The sequence below is a fragment of the Macrotis lagotis genome, chromosome X (genome assembly GCF_037893015.1).
Source record: "Macrotis lagotis isolate mMagLag1 chromosome X, bilby.v1.9.chrom.fasta, whole genome shotgun sequence".
NCBI lineage: Eukaryota > Metazoa > Chordata > Mammalia > Peramelemorphia > Peramelidae > Macrotis > Macrotis lagotis.
The window spans coordinates 418,185,210-418,207,732 of record NC_133666.1 but is presented as its reverse complement, the minus strand read 5'-3'; the positions used below and the strand labels follow the sequence as shown (position 1 = coordinate 418,207,732).

The window sequence follows — 22,523 nt, the reverse complement described above, 5'->3', positions numbered from 1 at the left end:
CAGAAGAGAAATGTGACTAAAGTAGACTTCTTTACATGAGTGTAAAGGACTTTTGATGAATTAATTGTCAGTTTTTTTCAAAGTTTAGGTTTTCATATGAATTCTTCTAAGCCCTCTTCTTTGGGGTTTAATGACTTAAATTCACTTTATATTAGGATAGAATTGTCTATCTTTTTTAAGTATTAACTATCTTTATTTCCTATTAATATTTGTAAGCTTAATAGAGGTTTTCTTTTAAATTGGATTTTATCCTTTTGTCATTTTAAGGTACTTTAACTGAATCCAATAATAATTATAATATTTAAATAGTTTGTAATAAGAGGAAAGACTTAATTCCCTTTTGCATTAATATCACCACTAGTATTCTTATTTCCTCATGTTGCAATATCTTTGGAAGTGAATTTTCTGAAGGGTTAAGGCTTTAGTGCCTCTTTAATTATCCATTTATTTTATTCAAAAATTCAGTTCAGTAGTATTTATTGAGTACCTACTCTGTACCATGTGCTTTGCTAATGGTTCTATTAAAAAAAAATGAAAGAAATTCCAACAGTCAAGCAGGGGACTTGGATTAGACTGAATAAAACACACACACACACACACACACACTTTCAGAGAAGTTGTTACAAAATACATGAAAAATAGCTTCTGGGGACTGAAGGAGAAAAAGAAAAGAATCAAGAAAGATTTTGAGATAAATCTTGAATGTATTTAATGAGTTCCAAGAGGTGGGGTGATAGAGGTACCTTTCAAAGGTGTGAAAATGGGAATGGAGTATACCGTGTGAGGAGTAGTAGCTAGTACAATTTGACAGGAATGTAGAATATATGAGAGGGAATAAAATCAGTCTGGGAAGGTAGTTTTTTTAAAAATTAATTTTTATACTAGTTTTATTGTTTTGCAAAATAGGGATTTTATTTCCTCCTTTGTGACCCTCTCACTTAGTAATAACTTAAAGACTTAAGAAAAGCTAATGAATTTTTGGCCCTGTTTTAGGATTTTAGCATTAAAAGGTGTTGATGATGACAATTTTGCCTTACAATGTTTGGAATTTTTCAGTTTGAATGTAAACCATGCGACAGTCAAAGTACCACTAATAAATTTAGCATTAGAGCATCAGTATATAGTATCCATTTTTATGCTAAGAATATCAAAGCATCAGATACTAATGAAAGTGAATAGTGACTTTTTACCAGAAACAGTATCTTAGAGAATAATTATTGTATTCACAGAAATTACCACAAGCAGCCACATTAGTTATTCAGTAACATAATTTTGAGTAGTTTTTATGTTTGGAAATTTTAGTCACTTACACAGGAAATATTCTGTACGATTTCTAAGTATTAATTGGAAATGCTTATAACATGAAATGCTTTCATTGGACTGTGTGGGTAGCTGCAGTAGAGAGCATTGGACTTGGAATGAGGTGACAATGATTTATATCCCAGATCTTCCAATTCTAGCAATGTGACTTTGGGTAAGTCTTGTCATTTCCCTGAGTTCATTTCCTTATCTATAAGAAGAGGGTAATTTTTCAACATTACTCTTTCACAATTTAATCACCTAACATTTAGTGAGCACCTATACTATGCAAAATGCTATGTTATATGTAAGGGCAAAAACAGCTCCTGCTCTAATGGATGTTATGTGGTATTTAAGGATAGGTTATTTATGAAGATTGAATGAGATCCATTGTCCTGAGCTTTGAGATAATTGTGTCAGCTGCAGATACTGCTTAAAATAGAGCTAAAGTCTACCTCTGTGAGATGTATCCATACTTTTTAGGCATTTTAGAACTCTAGTGCTTCACATAGATCATTCAGCAGGAAGATCCAAAATATAGCAGCCAGTGGGGCAGGAAAATAAACATTGGTGACAGAGTTAGAAAATGGTCTTGTATTCATTGATTCATAGATTTAGGGCTTTTGTGGGAAAATTTTCCTAAACTCCAATATTTACCTGTTCAACACTTTTGTGAAGGTACATCAACAGTCTATAAAGTGCTTGGCACTTTGTAATTGCTAAGTAAATACTGATTAGAGAAGATATTAGGAGAGTGTTATTATAGAAGAAACACAATGGAAGTTCAGTTAACTTAACTTAAGTTCTGTGACATATTTTGAATTGTCCAAAAGGAACTTAGGAGGCACAGTAGGTAGAGCGATGGCCCTAGGATCAGGAAGACCTGAGTTTAAATCAGGCTTCAGGTTCCTCATGTGTTTACTTGCTGTGTGACTCTGGGCATGTCACTTAACCTTTATTGGAATATCAGCATCTGTCACATAGGGTTGTTTTGAGAATCAAATCAAGTAATATTTGTAAAGTACTTAGCACCGTGTATATTAATAACATTAATAAATAGGATGACTTTTCAAATTTCATATTGGAACTATATAAATGAATAAATATTAAAACACAGGCATAGCAGAAGAAAAGTGGCAGAGATGAAAATTGAACTGAATTTTGAAGAAGTTATTATCTAAATGAATAAGACTTTACTTTTATTTCCAAAATTCCAAATTCCTTCTGTTGGGTCATTAAGTATGCAGGGAACAGAACAGATTTCTTTTTGCTTGTTTCAGCAAAGACTTAACAGTCTGGAAAAGAGATGGCCTGCCTCCTTTTACTTCCATTGTAGAATACAATCTTCATCATGGGTGTTAGACACAGTATCACTGTGACATCTTAAAGACTGGCCATTCTGGTAGTCATTCATCCTCCCATGGGGTAATTAATAGTTGCTGATCATACTGTGGACCCACTCCATTCCCAAGTTGGTTAGATATCTATCAGTGTTCTGTACAGGTGAGCAATTCCAAACTATTAAACTTTGTAGAAGCAAGCTATATATGTCAACAGCAATTGGTTAATGTGATCATAATAACTGATGATTAGAAATTCACTGAGTCTGAGGAAAGATCACGTTTTCTGAACAGGTTCTATACCTTATTCTCTAATTGGAAGTTACTCTAAAGCTACCCATAAGCCACATGTTCCCCTTAAGGCATGGCTTGGTCATCCTTGTAATAGAATATAAAGACAGTTCCTAAACATCTGCAAATTATTGTTTATCTTTTTATGTCCATGTCCCATCTCAATAACCCTTGTAAGAAAAATGAGCACATTTTTTTTAACCCTGGAACCAAATTTCCTGGGGTAGGGGAGAATCTCAAAAGTTGAGACTCAAACCTAAAATAATATATTGTTATCCTCTATAAATTCACTGTTGTACTCTGGAATGAGAGATGTTATAGTCTTAAATTGGAATACTCTTGTTTTTTAATGACCTATATCATAGAGTCAGCCTTACTTGAATGAAGTATTTTGGGTGTTAATTTAATTTGGCTGCTATATATGTGTGACATCTTGCTAGAGAGAATTTATTTGTGCCATTGAATAAAACTAAAGTCATACATAGTGATGCACTCAAATTATAGCACAAGAACAGGCTTTAGTTTTATATGCTTTTTGGTTTTGACTTATTAACTAACTATATGTAGAACTAAACTTGATTTAAACTATTTTAAAATGTTACAAAACCCACAATGTAAAGTTACCATAAGCTAGCCAAAAATAATACATACGGCATTTAGGAGTGAAGTTGCTAATTGGCTACTGCCTGAGAAAATGGTACACTTGGCGTCTACTTAACGCTGTGGGTTTGGCAGAAAGCCAGATTTCAGGTCAGGTTGTTGTGAATGAAGCTGCATGTGGTTAGGGAGGAGTTAAAATGATTCATGTCTTAGAAGTTAGAGTTAGCAGAGGGTAAGCTGTTGTAGGAAATGTTTTATACATATAGGCATTCCTTCTTACTAGCCCTCCACTGATCTACAATGTATTTTTATTCCGAAAGGTACATACATTTTATGATGGGGGGGGGTGGATAATTAAACTGCTGAATGTGCCAGGACATGATTTTAAGTACATTGGTGAAAATTTCTTTTGTTGCAGAAGGAGTCTGGAGAGGAGGTGGAAATAGAAGAATTCTATGTGAAATACAAAAACTTGTAAGTAAATTGAAATTCTGGGGAAGGGGCAGTCATTTTTGGAAAGCATACTTAAAAATCTCAGGCATTTTATAAATATAAGGTTTTGACTATTGATTACATGAATTTATTTTTATTTGACTAATCACAATTTTTTGGTGACTTAAACTGTGTAAAGCAAAGTGCTTGAGATTTTTAAAACATCTCTTATGAATTGTTTTCTTTGAAAAGTCTCTAATTGGTGTCTAGTGAATGTTTGCTAATTTCCTTGCCTAATAAACAGAAGAATTTATAGGGAAAAAAATCAGCTTTACTAAAAATGAATGAAAGAAGCCTTGTACCACAATTTCTCCCCAGCCTCACTAATAAGCATGTTGAAAGATAGGTTTTCCAAATGAACTTCAATTTTAATGAAGTATATACAAAAGCAATTGTATCATTGAATCAGATTCTATAATTACTAATTTGGACAAAATTCTATATGAGAGTAGTAGAAAACAAAGATGATGCTTAACTGATCTGATTAAAAAATACTATCATTTTTACTCTTTAATAGAAAAACTGATTGAAGGCAGAAGCTGAAAGAACTAGTTATTCTTTGTACTTGGCTAAATTCTACAAGGAGATCACTTTGGCCAAGTTTAATTTATCTGGAATTGGTAGCCATAAATTCATTGTAATTTTTGGCAATTTAAGTAGAACATTAAACTAAGTTTGGGAAAACATCAGAAAACTGTAACAAGAACTGATAATGTTATTTAAAGAAGACAATATAAATATCTTTAAAATTTATTAGATTATGACTATTAGTAACTATATTAGTCTTTTAAACTGAAGATTTTTACATGATGCTATACCCTGGTACTATTAAATAAGTCAGTAGAGTCAGTCAGGTTATAAAAAATAAATTCTCAACTGACTAGAATTATGATTCCAACTTAATAAGGTGAAATTTCATAAATGTAAGGATATTAATTGACATTTAAAAAAAATCAATTTCACAGATATGAGATTGAAGAGATGTGGTAAGTTCCTGTGATCCTAGGAGCTGGATATTTTCATGTAGTGAAATTTGTCATCAATGTGAAATGGCAACTGAAAAAGCTAATGCAATTTTTAAAGTCATTACTGTACCTAGAGCAAGAGAATGATCATTTTATTTTGCTCTACCTTGTCAGACCTACATCTGGAGTATTGTATTCAGTTGTGTTCCACATTTAGTAATTGTCAATATAAAGAGGGAAGAACTAATGGGAGTGGAGATTTGCCATGCAAAATAAAGGGAACTAGAGTTGTTTATACATGGTAATAGAGGCCTTCAGGTATATGAAGAGAAACTTAAGTTTCTCTTTCTTTGCTCATTGACCACTCATGATGCTGTGAAAGAAATTTTTGCCCAGGTTACACTGAAGTCTTCCAATTGTGAGATTATTTGATTAGCTTTCATGGTTTCTCAGATGATTTTATATTAACAAAGAAGACCTGAATGATGGAACAGAGTGAAGAATTTAGATTTAGAAGACTTGGGTTGTATATTCAAGGAAGCATTGCGCGGACAATATTCTTTGATAAAAGCTTGGTAATACATTTTAAACAGACAATATTAGAGAAAGAGCTTGAACATCATATACGTGAATCCAGGGAGACTTGCATGGCCTTTATGTTGAAAGTAAAAATTTGCAAAATCTTATATTTCTAAATAAAAACACTATGAAGAGATATAGTGGGTCTTAAGAAAATAATGTTTATTGATGTTGAAAGCAACAAAGTAAGCAGATGTAATACTTAAACATAGTAAACCCAATCCTAAGATTTGGAAGGTGATTGCTGGGAAAGGCACTGCGAATGATGGAACAGAGTGAAGAATTTAGATTTAGAAGACTTGGGTTGTATATTCAAGGAAGCATTGCGCGGACAATATTCTTTGATAAAAGCTTGGTAATACATTTTAAACAGACAATATTAGAGAAAGAGCTTGAACATCATATACGTGAATCCAGGGAGACTTGCATGGCCTTTATGTTGAAAGTAAAAATTTGCAAAATCTTATATTTCTAAATAAAAACACTATGAAGAGATATAGTGGGTCTTAAGAAAATAATGTTTATTGATGTTGAAAGCAACAAAGTAAGCAGATGTAATACTTAAACATAGTAAACCCAATCCTAAGATTTGGAAGGTGATTGCTGGGAAAGGCACTGCAGGATATGTTGACTATACTGAAATGGAATGACTCATTTTCAGTAAGATGATTACTAGCCAATGAAGAAAACAAAGACAGAGCTTTAAATTATCCTACTAATCCATGTATAGATTCTGTATGATATGACCATTCCTATGGTTTTTTCCTAATAATATCACAACCCCATTGCCTTGCAAAAACAAAAAAAATAATATCAGATAACCAAATAAATTTCATATAGCCATATAAGTATGGAAGCTTCCAAAAATAATTTTATTGTAGTGTATGTTGTGCAATTTAAAGAAAAAAAATTCATAAGGCAAAAATGATAAAAGAAAATTTTATTATCAGAAAGAGGTCAGATTTTTTTTTATTTTGATGGAATTTCCATATGATGTGAATGTATATCTTTAGGCTACTTCAGATATTTTCTTAATCTCCTCTTTATGTCCATCCTAATCTTAAATTTATGCATGCCTTTTTCTCTCCTTCTAATTATAATAAAGCAGTTTTTTTGTCATCTACTCTGATTAAGCTTTTCTGACCTTTTTTTGTTCCTGAAGTCAGTTATTATCGGGACTTAAAATATAAAATCACCAACTGGCTGGAAGTTTCATCCTGGGTTTATAGGGATTACTGAGGCCAGACACATATTCATAAGTATCTGCCTCTATTTCATTGCAACATTCCAGGAATTGCCTCCAAACCAGAACTGAAAGTTGTTTGCAAACATACCTGTTTCCAGTTCTAAAGGGTGACTGTGTCATAACTGACTTTCAAGTATAGTGTTACCTCTGTTGACTTAAGAGTGTGTATCTCTGTGACAGCTTTTTTGTCAGAAATTTTAGCACCTTGAATAGAAACATCCTGGGAACCATAGAGACATGTTTGAGGATCACAGATTCTTATCTGAAGCCAATAATTAAAAAAGAAAAACTGAAATAGCATCAAATGTATCAGAAAATGTAGAAAGTGAGCAGAAAGAAGAGGGCAGGTTATGAGTTGAGGTTAGGTAAGGGAGAAGAGAAGACTCAACCACTTGTGCTCAGTAGAGTTGAGGTTGAGTCTGAAAAAGGGAGCTTTTCATCAGGCAGACCCATACTTAAAGAAAGGCTGATTGACGTCCTGAAAAAAGCAGGTGACAAAGGAAACACAAGCCATGAACTAACTTTTGTTTTAGTTTTTCTTCTATTTGTTGTTATTTCTTGAACATTCACCAGTGCCATTTTGGGAGCAGTTGAGGAGGGAGGAGGATTTGCAGTTCTATAGCTCTTAATCATTTATTTAGTTTGTTATTTGAAGAAGTAAAGCAAATGGTAAGTTGGAGAAATGGGATTCTATTTATTTTTCAAGATTTATTATTTTATTCTTTTAGCTCTTACCTTCATTGTCAGTGGGCATCTATAGAAGAACTGGACAAAGACAAGAGAATTCAACAAAAGATTAAACGATTTAAGGCAAAGCAGGGCCAGAACAAATTCCTTTCAGAGGTAGGAAACATCAGATTAATTATTTAAAAGGCTTTATTACTGTGTTAACATGTGCTAAATTTAGAATTAAATTCAGTTAAATTATGAAAACCAAAATTTTTTTGATTCATTTCATTTATTGTTATTTCTTGCAAACTCCTAAATGATTATAGCTTAAAAATTTACAAACAAGAAATTTTTTCACTTTTCCTGTTGCTTGTTCTAAAAGGTACTTGCCTTTTTTTAAAATAATATTCTGGGGAAATAATTATAATATCCTGATTGAATTCACACAATCAGACAAAAATGCTAGTTTATAAAACTCTACTAAAGTGGAGTAATTAAGGAAATCTACAAATATAAAAATGGTTATTGAGTTTTACAGTCCAAAATGCTGATTTGGAAGATATGAACTGGGCTTTTCCTATTTTGTATTTTAAATAGTTATATATTTGTAAAAAGGTAGTGACATTTTTAGAAATTATGTCCTGTCATATAGATGTTACATACCTCCTCATTCTGAGTTATTTGTGAGAGAGATCACAATACCTAGGACAGAAAAAGGAGGCTGCATTCAAAAGCAGTACTGCCCCCCCCCCCCCCCACAGTAGCCAATTATGTTAGAAAAATGCCTAGCATTTTTCTGTTATTTGGCTTAGTGCCCACTTGGGACTCAAAGCTTTTGATCACCAATTTAATTTCACTTAGAGCCACAAATAACAGAAGAGATCCTACCAAATGAAAAATTAGACTTGCTGATTTATCCAGGTCCTTGCTATGTAACAAGTTAGATAAAGATCTGGAGGATTGAGAAATTGTATATAAAATCATTCCTTTAACAAGTAACTTTTTGGGGAAAAAAGTAACTTTTGTTTTAAGGGACAGAAATAGTCAGTTCAATTCAATAAGCATTCTCAATATTTTATGAAGAAATTTTTTTTAAAAGATCAACAACTCAGAGGACATATTAGGTTCATCTAGAGTTCTTTTATTTTTTATGAGTCCTCTAACAGATTTCAGTTTTTTTTTTAATTGGAGATAAAGTTGATTTATTTGAATCTTCACTATTGCTAGATTTGTCTTTTATTGAGAGTGAAATGTTTACCTTTTTCTAGTCATCTTTTCTCTTAACTCCATCTTAACAAGAGCTATTTCCAGGGGAATCCCATAAAACTTTATTTTTACTGCTTTTTTTTCAAGAAGTCTAAATAATACTTGATATTTATGGCAGTGAGAGAGTAGTAAAATCAGATCTTATTTTAGATCCTAGAATAGAAGTTGAAAATTTTAGCTAGAGAGTGTCAGATAACATGTATCAGTTTTGTCAGTGGAGAAGGAAAAAATAAGGAAATACAGTAATATATATATAATTCCACAACTGGTCCTGATAATAGTTCTAAGTACAGCCAGTATTTTGCTCTGATATTTATTTAGACTTACATTAAGGAAATTAGATTATGATATATTAGGAAATTTTTACCATTAACTAACTTTATGACTATAGGAGAATAACATCTTCACTGAGCCTTGTTTTCCTGATCTGTAAAATCACGGAGTCAAATTTGAGATATACATATACATATATGTATATGTATATCAGTCTCTAAAATTCTAGACTTTGAATTAGGTCAAAGCTCATCATGGAATGTACATTTTTCAAAATATACATCATTAGTGGTGGATGAATCACCTCCATCTAGCAAATGGAAACTTTGAATGCTGTCAGAGAAAGTAACACCTCTACAGAAAATGGAAGTCTTCAAGATTTTTGTTAATTTTTAAAAGGAACCTGATTCATCATCCTTCATTTCACATGCTTTTACCTCTAGACTTTTATTTTCATTTATAACAATTGATTCCCTTTGTTTATATGAAATTCTTGTATATTTTAAAACTTGATAAAGTGAGTAAATTGCAAGTGTTACAGTTTATAATAGAACATATAGTGCAGAGATTCTTAAACCTTTTTATATCATGGACCCCTTTGAATATCTGGTGAAACCTCAGCATCTCTTCTCAAAATATTCTAAAATGCATTAGATAACATATACCTGATTAAAAAAAGAAATATGTACTTATATTGTGATTCAGTTGTCAAAATATTTTTTAAAAACAAATTTGCATACTCTAGGTTAAATAGAAGATCTTTCTTATTTTTTAGTTTCATTTAAAATTTTACAGCAGGATATATATATATATATATATATATATATATATATATATATATTTAATTTTTAAAAAGATTTTATTTATTTTGAGTTTTACAATTTTCCCCCTATTCTTGATTCCCTCCCCCGACCCCCCACAGAAGTAATTCTATTAGTCTTTACATTGTTTCCATGGTATACATTGATCTGAGTTGAATGTGATGAGAGAGAAATTATATCCTTAAGGAAGAAAAATAAAGTATAAGAGATAGCAAAATTACATAATAAGATAACATTTTTCCCCCCTAAATTGAAGGTAATAGTCTTTGGTCTTTGTTCAAACTCTGCAATTCTTTCTCTGGATACAGATAATATTCTCCATTGCAAATAATGCAGAAATGTCCCTGATTGTTGCACTGATGGAATGAGCAAGTCCATCAGAGTTGATCATCACCCCCATGTTGCTGTTAGGGTGTACAGTGTTTTTCTGGTTCCTCTCATCTCACTCAGCATCAGTCCATGTAAATCCTTCCATGTTTCCCTGAATTCCCATCCCTCCTGGTTTCTAATAGAACAATAGTGTTCCATGACATACATATACCACAGTTTGTTAAGCCATTCCCCAATTGAAGGACATTCACTTAATTTCCAATACTTTGCCACCACAAACAGGGCTGCTATGAATATTTTTGTACCAGTGATGTTTTTCAGCAGGATATTTTTACACATCAAGTTTGTCCACTTGATGAAGCTGGGTTTTAAAAAAAAGTGTTTCTGTGTAGTATGTTTGTAATTTTTAGATTCAGGAAGAGGTTATTAAATAGACAATACCTCTCTTATTCTGCTTTATAAATATTTTAGTTTCAGTAATGAGTATAAATATCACATTTATATTTTGCATGTGAATCTAGGAAATCTGTAATAATGGGTATATTCTGAAAAGGGAACTGGACCTATAATTTCAGTATTATAGGATACTCCTAAATGAAGACACTCAACTAGAGTCAACATCTTTGCAACTTACAGTTTTGGGTACTGAAAGGTTGAGTGATTTGTGTCAGAGGGAAACTTCAATGTAGATCTTTCTGATTCTGAGGTCAAGTTTCTGTCTCCTTCACCACATTACCTCCCCCTTTTAAATAAATAAAATAAAACATTTGCATTTTAAATAAGCTAAACATATTACCAAACCCTTATCTTTGACATAAAATTCTTGTAAAACCTCAAAGAAGGGGGCCGCTAGGTGGCACGGTGTTTAGAGCACTGGCCCTGGAGTCAGGAGTACCTGAGTTCAAATTCGGACTCAGACACTTAATGATTACCTAGCTGTGTGGCCTTGGGCAAGCCACTTAACATCATTACCTTGCAAAAAAACAAAACAAAACACCAAAAACCTAAAAATAAAATAAAACGTCAAAGAAGTTGCGAACAAAACATTATAGCTTTGTTTATCCCCAATTTGCAGTGAAAAGTACTAAAACAGAGGGACACACACACACACACACCACACATACAGGCACACACACACACACACACACACACACACACATATACATACATCAGGCATGCACACTCCTCAGACCTCTTGACTTACCTTGGCCTTATGTAATAGAATGCCATTTTTGTTAACCATGAAACTATCTTTTCAGCTGACATATCAAAATCTAAGGATCAAAGATCAATGGTTTGTAACATGTTTAAAAATTCTTGAAGAAATCATAATAAATTAAGGCAGCATGTGCCTGATTATCTATAAGCATGCATAAAAATGACAGTTTAATTAAAATGTATTATTTGTGTTCTGACCAAAACTTTAGCAACTAATCTGTTTTGTCTCAGAAGAGTAACATAAGTATTTTTCTTTTTAAAATTGCTCTTTCTTTATATTTCTTAACAGTGAGTAAACTGTACTTCTTAGTTATTTTTAAAAAAGAAAGTTTCAGGATATTAGCTAAAACTTAAAATCCATTTCATTTTTTTTTCTTAATGCCTTGCTCCTACACACTATCAATATAGACAGATCACAAAAGAATTTAGAGCAATGAGAAGAAATTTTTTGTAAGTGAGATATCAGTATTGATCAGTAAAGAAGAAGCAACAAATAATGAATTTTATGTATGTAAAAATTATGAAACAGCAAATGGTATTTTAGTTCTCTGTTTTTAAATAATATCTTGTAAATGGTACTTCTAAAGCAGATAGAGAAATGCAGTAGTTATGATAATCTGATATCACTTAGTGTACATGGCTCTAATTTCTTTATTGCAAGCTGTAGTTTCAAGAATGTTAAATGCATTGCATGCTATAAGCCTTTTGGATTGCTCATTAGTGAATTGTAATTTCACACTTCATTTAAAATATTCTTAAACATTCTTTCACAGTAAAAGGTTTCACACAGTAATTAAGAGGCCCAGTTAACAAAATCTGAGAAGTCTGATTTCCTCACGGGGAATGATCTTGCTGAATTGTATTTTTCAATTAACATATTGAAGTTTGCTAAATATATATTTTGTTTTGCCATGACCCAAAATATTATTACCTGGTGAAGAGAATAATATTGAAAATGAAGTGAATTTTGTTGTTGTTTTTGTAGATTGAAGATGAACTTTTTAATCCTGATTATGTAGAAGTTGATCGGATACTGGATTTTGCACGAAGCACAGATGATAATGGAGAGGTAAAAGAAGATATAGTGAAATGAATGAAAAATTAGCAAGGATTGATTTTTAGCTATTTGTACATTGATTGTTTAAAACATAATTTTGGCAGCAGGTATGTTTGTGTACAAAATATAGCATATAAACATAAAAAGGAATTTCAGACTTCCTCTAGGGTAATAAATTGTTATTTTATTTATAGTATACCAATTAAGTAAACTATTGACAGACAAACAGAGAGAGAAATTGAGACCATGATAACTAATATTATATGATGGAAAGAGAATTGGACTTCAATGTTGGGTTTAAATGCTATCTCCAACACTTAATAATTATGTGACCAAAAGCAAGTCATTTGACATCTTAGAAGCTTAGTTTCTTCATTTGTAAAGTGGCAATAGCAATACTACCTCCTTTACAGTATTATTGTGAAGCAAGTTTTTAATAAAAACTTAAGATACATATATACATATACACACACACACATACTTAGCTATTTTTAATACACTTAATTCAGTTTTAAAGCTTATTTCTCCATTTTTAGTATGGTGATCTCCAATAACACATGACAAGTTGCATCCAAATATATTTGGTGCTACACACACACACACACACACACACACACACACACACAGTTATATGTTATTTTATAATCCATTTAGTTTGAAAGGTTGTTTTTAAAAGAATTCTTCTATATGAAGCTAAACTGCTAAATATATTCAATGAAGAAGAATGTGATGAAATTCATTTAAATGCATAGTAGGTCATCTGTTTGTTCATCCTTAATGATGATAATGACAGCAATAATAATTCACATTTCAGTGGTTATTTAAGGTTTTCAAAATGCTTTTCCCACAACACCTGGTACTGATGCTCAGATTCACCAGGTTTTAATGACATTTGGTATTAGAGCCCCTGAATTCATTGACCAAATTCAATTTTTGGTTCATAGTGGATAATATGGGATATTGGATTTACATGAAACATCAATTAGAGCATTGCCATTATGCTATGTATTTGCCTTTGCAGAATTCTCTATAATTGCCAAGAATTTTTCTAGTGAGGAAAAGATCAGTAATTGTGGGTTGGTCTTTTGCTGTTCCGGGAATTGAAATGTGCCATCAGTAGTTCCTTTTTTGCTTCTTTATTTTGCTTGAATTTTGTGTCAAAAGCTTTGGGTCATTGAACAACTATCAGCAGCATCCTAGGAAGTTATTGTGGTAATATCTTTTCTAATTTTTCATAAGTATCCTAAATATATATATATATATATATAAATATATATATATATATATATATATATATTTAGCATTTGTATAAAAGATATAGATACAAACTAATAAAATATCAATTTAGAGTTCTCAAAGGTTATATTACCAAATACCCCGAATGTCTTGGCATCATATTTAGAAGTGTGACAATCTGTACCAGGACATGAAGGTTAACAGACCATACATTTTTTTTTTCAGGGGAAGAGGAAGAAAATTCTATAGTTGAATGACACTCTTAATGCTTTAATTCTTGCAGAGCTCAGAGCTAGAAATGCTTGATTATTTGAAAACTCACTCTTACTGAAGGTTATACAAATAACAATTAAGTGGCAGAGCTTGAACTTGAATCTGTGTGGTCTGACTTCTATATCTATATCAGTCCCTTAGAGTAAGAGAATTTTCAAAGGTTGGGGAGAGAGAGAGAGACAGCATACAGGCACACTTTCCTTTTAGAAAAGAAGTGTGGTATTGTTATAAATGTGCCCTGTCCTTGGAGTCAGAGACCAAATTAAAATCTTAACTTTAGCAATTACTATCTATGACCATATCCAAGTTACATATCCTTACTAAATTCTTTATCTGTGAAGTGAGGAAGTTGAAGTAGATGACTTTGAAGCTCTAAGACTAATACTCACTTTTCTTTTCTCTTTTCTTTCCCCCCCATCTCCTTCTCTTTTACCTTCCCTCTCATTCTTTTCCTTTTCTACTCTTCTTCAAATTCTTCCCCTATCATCATCCTCATCCTCATCGTCATCATCCTCATCCTCATCGTCATCATCATCTTCCTTCTTCTTTCTTCCTTCTTTCTTCTTCTTCCTATTTTTATTTTTATTTTTTTGCAAGGCAATGGGGTTAAGTGGCTTGCTCAAGGCCACATAGCTAGGTAATCTTTAAGTGTCTGAGACTGGATTTGAACTCAGCTACTCCTGACTCCAGGGCCAGTGCTCTATCCACCTCACCACCTAGCTGCCCCACCCTTTCTTCTTCTCAAACTGTTTCTCTTCAAACCCTCAACTTCACTTTTCTTCTCCTCTACTTTCTTCTCTCTCCTTACATCTTTCCCACCTCTCCCTTCTCTCATCTCCTCCATTCCCCTTTCCCCTTCCCTTTGCATTCCTTCTTAGCATCCTTCCCTTTCCCTCCACTTTTTCCTTCTCTCCCTTCTTCCTTGCTTCCTCCATTCCTTTCTTTTTCCTACCCTTTGTAATTCATCTTTCCTCTAGTATCCTTCTGTTTCCCTTCCCACTCATTCCTTAGAATATCTTCCCTTCCTTTCCCCCTTCTCTTCTTCCTCTCTGTCTCCTACTCCTTTTCTTGCTTTTCTTTTTTCTTTTTCTTCCTTACTCTCATTTGTGTGTGTGTGTGTGTGTGTGTGTATATATATATATATGTATGTATATATGTATATATATATATATATATGTATGTGTGGGGGATATATAAAATCAACTGTCTTAATAAACTAAAACCTATATTTTGTATAGTTGTAAAGTTTTGTATAATTGAATAATAGCAATAAAACACATGAGGTGATGTGATGGTCAGAGTTGGTTTTGGTTTAGGAAGACCTACCCTGCCTATAATACTAAATCTGTGACCTGAGAAAATGATTTCATCTTTTGATATACTTCAGTAAAGTTGTAGCCTAACCTACTAAATTAAAAATAGTTTTCTTTTAGATTCTTAGAAGCATAGATTTAAAACTCAAATTTATTTAGTCCAACTTCCTTATTTTTCAGATAAGCAAACTGAATTGTAGAGGTTAAGTGATTTATCTAAGGTCATACAAGTGATGATTAATTAGCAGACCTTGCATTTGAACCCGTCATCTAACTTCTGATCTCTCACTGTTCCTAATATATCAATACTACCATTGCAACTTCTACTTATTCCTCCCAAAACTAAGAAATTACAGGTCTTTCTCATATTTGCATATTGGAAATATATACATATACTTAGCATTAGACCAAATGTTAATTTGTATGTCCACTTGTAAGTTTTCTAGAGGGGAAAAGAACATTTGTGAAGACGTATAGCATCTGTATAGACAGAGATTGTGTTACAGTGTCAGAATGGAAATAGATTTACAATCTTGGATGCAATCAAATAACGTTTTCTGTTTAGAAAGAGAAGAACAAAATACTTAGACTTATTAGCTTGAAATTTTTTCTCTATTTATAGTATACGTAATTTCTTTTGAAAATTGCTGTGACTGAAATAAGAATTAAAATTAATAGTATAGCAAATACTTAATATAGCATTTAGTTTTAAATTACCACTGTCTTAGATGATGATGCTTGGTTCTTTTTGATGAGAGACCATTGTGAAATATATAGATTGTAAAGCAGCAGTTTTCCCCAGATTTAAAAAAAAATCTAATTCTGACTTATTTAAACTATTAATCACAAAGCCTGTAACTCATTATCTGGTGAAGTGGTGTTCACTTCCTTATGAAGACAGCACTTGGGAGCTAAAGCAGGACATAGACCAAGCTAAAATTGAAGAATTTGAGAAACTGATGTCCCGGGAGCCAGAAACGGAACGTGTGGTAAGCATTGACTCAAAACAGAGGATTTGAAGCAAAGTAGTGTGGTCTTTGAAAAACCACTAATGGGATTTGGTGTGTTTAAAATAGGATCGACCTCCTGCTGATGATTGGAAGAAATCAGAGAGTTCCAGGGAGTATAAAAACAATAACAAACTCAGGGAATACCAGTTGGAGGGAGTAAACTGGCTACTTTTCAATTGGTACAACACGTAAGTAGTGACTTCTTTCTATTCTCTGTCTTTCTAAACAAAAAACAAAAAAATTCTAGTTTTGTATCTTATTTAGAATAACTTCTATTTGATAAAAATCTTTAAAAATAACATTATTCATGTTAGTAATGAAATAGAAAACCAATGCTTAATATTCAGATACATACTAATATTAATGTGTTATTTATTAGAAGTTTTTTCTTGATCTTTTTGACTAATTTTAATAAAAAACAAAAAGGACATCTAAGTCAGTGTCCATATAGTCATACATTTTACATTATATGTTTTGAAAAGACTGCAAATATGTGTATCTATTAAATTCTTTTTGTTCCCCCAGGCGAAACTGCATTTTAGCAGATGAGATGGGTTTGGGAAAAACTATCCAGTCCATTACATTTCTCTATGAGATATATTTGAAAGGAATACATGGCCCTTTCCTAGTAATTGCCCCATTGTCCACAATCCCCAATTGGGAAAGGGAATTCCGTACCTGGACGGAGTTGAATGTGGTTGTGTATCATGGGAGTCAAGCCAGTCGCCGGACCATTCAGTTGTATGAAATGTACTTCAAAGATCCACAGGTAAAGTTGTATGCCTTCTTCCTCAGGTACATGCATGCACTCTCAAGAATAAAGCTTTGGGCTTACTCATATGGGATTTGTAGATTCTGTGGGGGGCTGAGAAATTTGTTTCAATTACTTGCATAATTTAGTTATTTTTATTGCATTTCCTTGACATAGAAAAATAACTCTTATTTTCCCCTTCCCTCTTACAGTAAAATTAAATTGAATATTCAGAAAAACTTTTGCAAAAAAACCCAAAACCCCAAAAAAGAGTTACCTTCCTTTAGGGCCAACTTGGTGGTTCAGTGGATAGAGCACTGGCCCTGGAGTCAGGAAGACCTGAGTTCAAATGTGGCCTCAGACACTTAATTCCTAGTTGTGTGAGACCTTTGGGCAAGTCACTTAACCCCATTGCCTTGCAAAAAACCCCAAAAAACCCCCTTTAATGGGCTTTAATGAATTATGGTCAAAATAAAAGTTTCCTTTTCTTGTCTTGCTGCTTTTTATTCCCCGTTTCCTTCTCTTTTCTCCTTTCTTCTTCCCTCCTCTTCTACCTCTGTATTTCTTCCTAGAAAGATCAACTTCAAAGATCTGGGTTCAGAACTTACCACTGATGATTATTACCTGTATAAACTTGAGATAATAACTTCACCCCTCTGGACCTTAAGTTTCCTCATCTGTAAAATAAAACTCTTCAACTAGATGAGGTTCCTTCCTGATCTTGATTCATAATCCTATGAAAATTTTCTTTTTTCTCCTTCCCCATATTTTCCTTCCTGGTCAATTTGCAAGGTATTCACTAGTGGCCCAATGGAGGAATCCATCCATTCTTGGCTTTGTATGGTTTAACATTTTTATTTGTGACTTAAATTTTAGCCTAGATGACACAGTTATCAAATTTGAATATAGAAGGCATTGATAATATGGTAGTAGCCATCCAAAAATATATGAACAGGCTAGACTATTGCACTGGGGAGGAAGGTGGTACAATGAAAAGAGCCATGACTCTAGAGTCAAAGAACCTGAGTTCAAATTACAGTTCTTACACTTGTTACCTTTATGACCATGGGCTTAAATGGATCTCATTTTCTTCATCTGTAAAAATGAAGGAATTTGACTAGTTGGTGTCTAAGATAACTTTCCGCTGATAGCTTAAAAATGAAAAGGAATTAAAGAAGACTTTTAAATCAGGGTGAAAAACAGGTAAAAAAAAACTTACTTGGGGCTTAACATCAAAAAAAACCCAAATCTTGGCAACTAACTCCATCACTTTCTGGCAAATAGAGAAGAAATGGAAGCAGTATCAGATTTTATATCCTTGGGTTCAAAGATCATTGGATATGGCAGTTTCAGCCATGAAATTAAAAGATGTTTACTCCTTGGGATGAGAGCTATGGTAAATCTTGACATCATACTAAAAAGAAGAGACCTTGCCTTCCTGACAAGATTCATTTAGTTAAAGCTATAATTTTTTCAGTAGCAATAAATGTCTGTGAGAATTGCACTGTAAAGAAAGCTGAGCTCCACTGACTTGGAATTGTGGTTCTAGAGAAGACTTTAGAGAATTTCTTTTACAGCAAGGAAATCAAATCAGTCAAATCCTTAAGAAATTAATTCAGGTAATTCACTAGAATGTCAAATACTGAAGTTGAAGCTTAAATACTTTGAGTATTACTTAAAGAGTAGATGAAGAGACACTAATGTTGGGAAAGATTGATGGGAAAAGGAAAAGGCATCATCAGACAATGAAATGAATTGATAATATCATGAAGACAACAAATATGAATTTGGACTGACTTGAGAGAAAGTGGGCCTGATGTGCTATGATCTAAGGTCAAGATCACAAAGAGTTGGACATAACTAAACAGCAACAAGGTCCCTCCCAACTCTTGATCTATGATTAAGCTAAATGAAATGTGGGGAGAGGAATACATAATACATAATTGCAGAAGATACATACATACATACATACATACATACATGTATTTGGGTTCAAAAATCATCTTAAGATGTACAAGGTGTCTAAGTTATAGCTAAAGTGCAGTTCTTCTGAAAAAGAGATGGGGGTTTTATTGGACTGCAAGATCAGTGTAAGTCCAATAGTGTGATGTGGGAAGAAAAAATGTTAATGTGATCTTAGAAGGTATAGTGTCTGAGACTGGGAATAGAGTAATTTTTCTGTACTTTGTCCTGGTCAGACCACATCTAGACCAGGATAATTTTAGGAATGAAGTTGATAACTAGAAGTTATTCCGAGGGGATATCTATTTGGCCCATTGGATGGAGCACCAGCCCTGGAGTCAGGAGGACCTGAGTTCAAACCCAGTATTAGACTCTTAAATTAAAATTACCTAGCTATGTGACCTTGGGCATGTCGCTTAACCCCACTGCCTAGCTAAAAGAAAAAAAATATAGAAGCTATTCAGAAGAGGACAACTAGGATAGTAAACAGTCTTAAATAAATGTCCTATGAGGATCACTGGAAAGAAAGTTAGGAATGGTTAGCTGGAGAGAATTTCTAGAATAAGGGGAATAGCATGGTAGTTGTCTTTTAAGTATTTGAAAAACTAACCAGTTCAAGTTATTCCCCAATTGATAGTCAAGAGTATATGAACAGATAGTTTTCAAATGAAGAAATTAAAGATATATTATATATATAATCATATGGAAAAATGCTCCAAATCACTCTGATTAGAGAAATGCAAATTAAAACAACTATGAGGTTCTGCCTCAGACCTATCAGATTGGCTAAAATGACAAAAAAGGGAAAATAATCAATGTTGGAAAGGTTGTGTGAAGAATGGTACATTAATGCATTGCTGTGGAGTTGTGAACTGATCCAACCATTCTGGGAAGCCATATGGAACTATGCCCAAAAAGCAATAAAACTGATCATACCCTTTGATCCAGCAATAACAATACTAGACCCATCTTTAAAAGAAATCTTTAAAAAGTGAGAAAAGTCCTATGTTTTTCCAAAATAGTCATAGCAGCCCTTTTTGTAGTGGCTAAAAATTGGAAATTGAGGGGATGGCCATCAGTTGGCAAAAAACAAAGTTACAGAATATGATGTTATAGAGTACTATTCTATAAGAAACCATGAGTGGTCAGATTCTAGAGAAGCATGGAATGCATTACAGCAACTGATGCTGAGTGAAAGGAGTAGAACCAAGAGAACATTAACAACAACATTGTGAGTTGATCAATCCTGATGAATGTAGCTCCTCTCAGAAGTTCAGAGAGAGCTAAGACAACCCTAGGAGACTGACTATGGACAATGTTGTCCACCTCCAGAGGAAGAAAGAACAAAACAAAAATCTTCAGAATCTGAATGAATACTACATTTACTTCTTAAAAATTTTTCTTATATTTCTTTTTATTATCTCATGGTTTTCTTTCTTTTCCCTTAATCCTAACTAATCTGTAAACATGTTAAACACAAATATGTATGATTATTCACCCCTGAGGTGAGGTGGGTGGGAAGGGAGGGTGGAAGGAAATTAAAAAACTTAAAAATATGCATATGCATGTAGATGAATGTTGAAAAACTTTCATAATGTAATTGAAAAAATAAAATATCAGTTGGGAAAAAAGTAATCAGGAAGAGAAGGACCAATTTAGTAACTATGGGTGTTGGTTTTAGGAGGAATTTAGCCTCAAAATAAGGAAAAACTTCATCACTCTTATAACTTCATTAAAGTGGATTGGGTTGCCTTAGGAGGTAGTGGGTTATTTCTTACAGAAGGCCTTTCAGCAAAGGCTTGATGATTTATTCCTTGTCTGGTTTGTTCAGGATAGATTGAATTAGAGAGTCCTTCCAGGTCAGAGCATAAAAGTATGAATGAAGAAGGTATTGATGGCAAGGCATTGTATGTAAAAAGGGAAAAAAAATAATAGATTATAAAAGTAGTTTTAGAATAGAAATTGTTTGGTAGTAGCTTTTTTATATTAATAACAGAGAAATTTTGTTTTAATAGAACCTAAAAATGAAAGCATGAAATAAAAAAGTAATTCTTATCAGTTTGCTACTTTACAAAATTTATTGTTCAGAAATCCATTCTAAAGAAGAAAATTTAACTGTTTGTTTTTTTTTTTTATCAGAAACAGCCTAAAGTTTGATAGCTCATAGGCTGTCTTTTCAACTCAGTAGTTTAGTATTGTGCCAGATTGGTGTAAATCTATTTAAATGCTGCTTTCCCTCATTTTATATAACCTATAAGAAAATAGGACCCCAAACTAGATTGCTATTTCAATTTAAAAACAAAAGACTGAAAAAGCTATAAATTTCTACAAAAGTTTAAAATCTGTTAAAAGACAAAATCATCATTAAAGTGTTTCAAAATAAATGTTAAGAGTACATTGATATGTGATAAGATATGCTTTAGACTATCATCCTCCACCTAAGTGACCAGCCTTGGAATGAGTCAGCCAGCTGACCTAGTGGATAAAGCACTGACCTTGGAGTTATGGGGAGAGGAGTTCAAATCCAAACTTAGACACTTGATTCTTTCTAGCTGTGTGACCTTGGGCAAGTCACTTAACCCTGATTGCCTTGCATCTAGGTACATCTCTAGTTGTCCTGATTCATATCTGGCCACTGGATCCAGATGACTCTGGAGGAGAAAGTGAGGCTGGTGACTTAGTACAGCCCCGCCCCCCCCCCCCAATCCGATTCATGTACTTTTCATGATATCACCTTGACCCTGATGGTCTTCTTTGAGTATGAAGCACAAACATAAGCAATCTGGGTTAGATTGTACCTAGGGTATATACTAACAGTGTCACTTAGTCTTTAAATGCCTTGGACAACTTTCTAAGATTGTTTCAGATGAATTTCTAATCTCTTTCATTCCATGAAATTTCCATATTGTGAATTCCTAAGACTAATGAAATGACAATGCCACATTAAAAAAACAAAATAGAACATGGACAGGCCTACACCTTTACTACAACTATTTGAATTTGATAATAAGTAGCTGCATATCCCCTTGGGAAGGTTTGAAATTTAACTAGTCTTGATTTCCTCTTCTGTGAAAGATAGGGGTTGTACCCGATGATCTCTGTGGTCCCTTACAGAGTTACATTGATGATCCTATTAACTTCATGTGACTTTGTCTTATCATACTTAGTCTAAATTTATTTTTTAAAGAAGTTTATGAGGGGGATAGTCCAAAGACAAGAATCTTTTACTCTTTGAAAAGATATGTGAGACCAAGACTTTTCTGTTCAACAGGGAAATAATATAATGTATTGGAATTGGAAAGGATCTCAGAGTTTGATAATGAAAAACAAAGGTTAATTCCAGGATATGAAGAAAAACAGAAAGAATGACTTGCCTGTTTCCTTTTTCATATTCTATCTGCTCTGCAAACTACTTTCTAAATCTTATGAACTTCACCCATTTCTCAAGTATGTTTACCTAAGATGTTGCAGAAGGAAGTAGTTTTCTGCTGAGGCAAGAGGATAACAAGGAGAGCATGGAAAGATAAACCCT

The 22,523-nt window shown here is 33.0% G+C and overlaps 1 protein-coding gene across 6 annotated transcripts in view; it reads left to right on the top strand.

Moving 5' to 3' along the window:
• The window catches only part of CHD7 (chromodomain helicase DNA binding protein 7), a 231,432-nt gene that overhangs the window by 152,029 nt on the left and 56,880 nt on the right, over positions 1 to 22,523 (top strand). For all 6 annotated transcript variants that reach the window (XM_074204185.1, XM_074204183.1, XM_074204186.1 and 3 more), the window contains 6 exons: positions 3,949 to 4,004; positions 7,541 to 7,655; positions 12,375 to 12,458; positions 16,120 to 16,257; positions 16,345 to 16,466; positions 16,804 to 17,047. In XM_074204185.1, the coding sequence (XP_074060286.1) occupies positions 3,949 to 4,004; positions 7,541 to 7,655; positions 12,375 to 12,458; positions 16,120 to 16,257; positions 16,345 to 16,466; positions 16,804 to 17,047 (759 nt within the window). The remainder of the gene's footprint in view (positions 1 to 3,948; positions 4,005 to 7,540; positions 7,656 to 12,374; positions 12,459 to 16,119; positions 16,258 to 16,344; positions 16,467 to 16,803; positions 17,048 to 22,523) is intronic.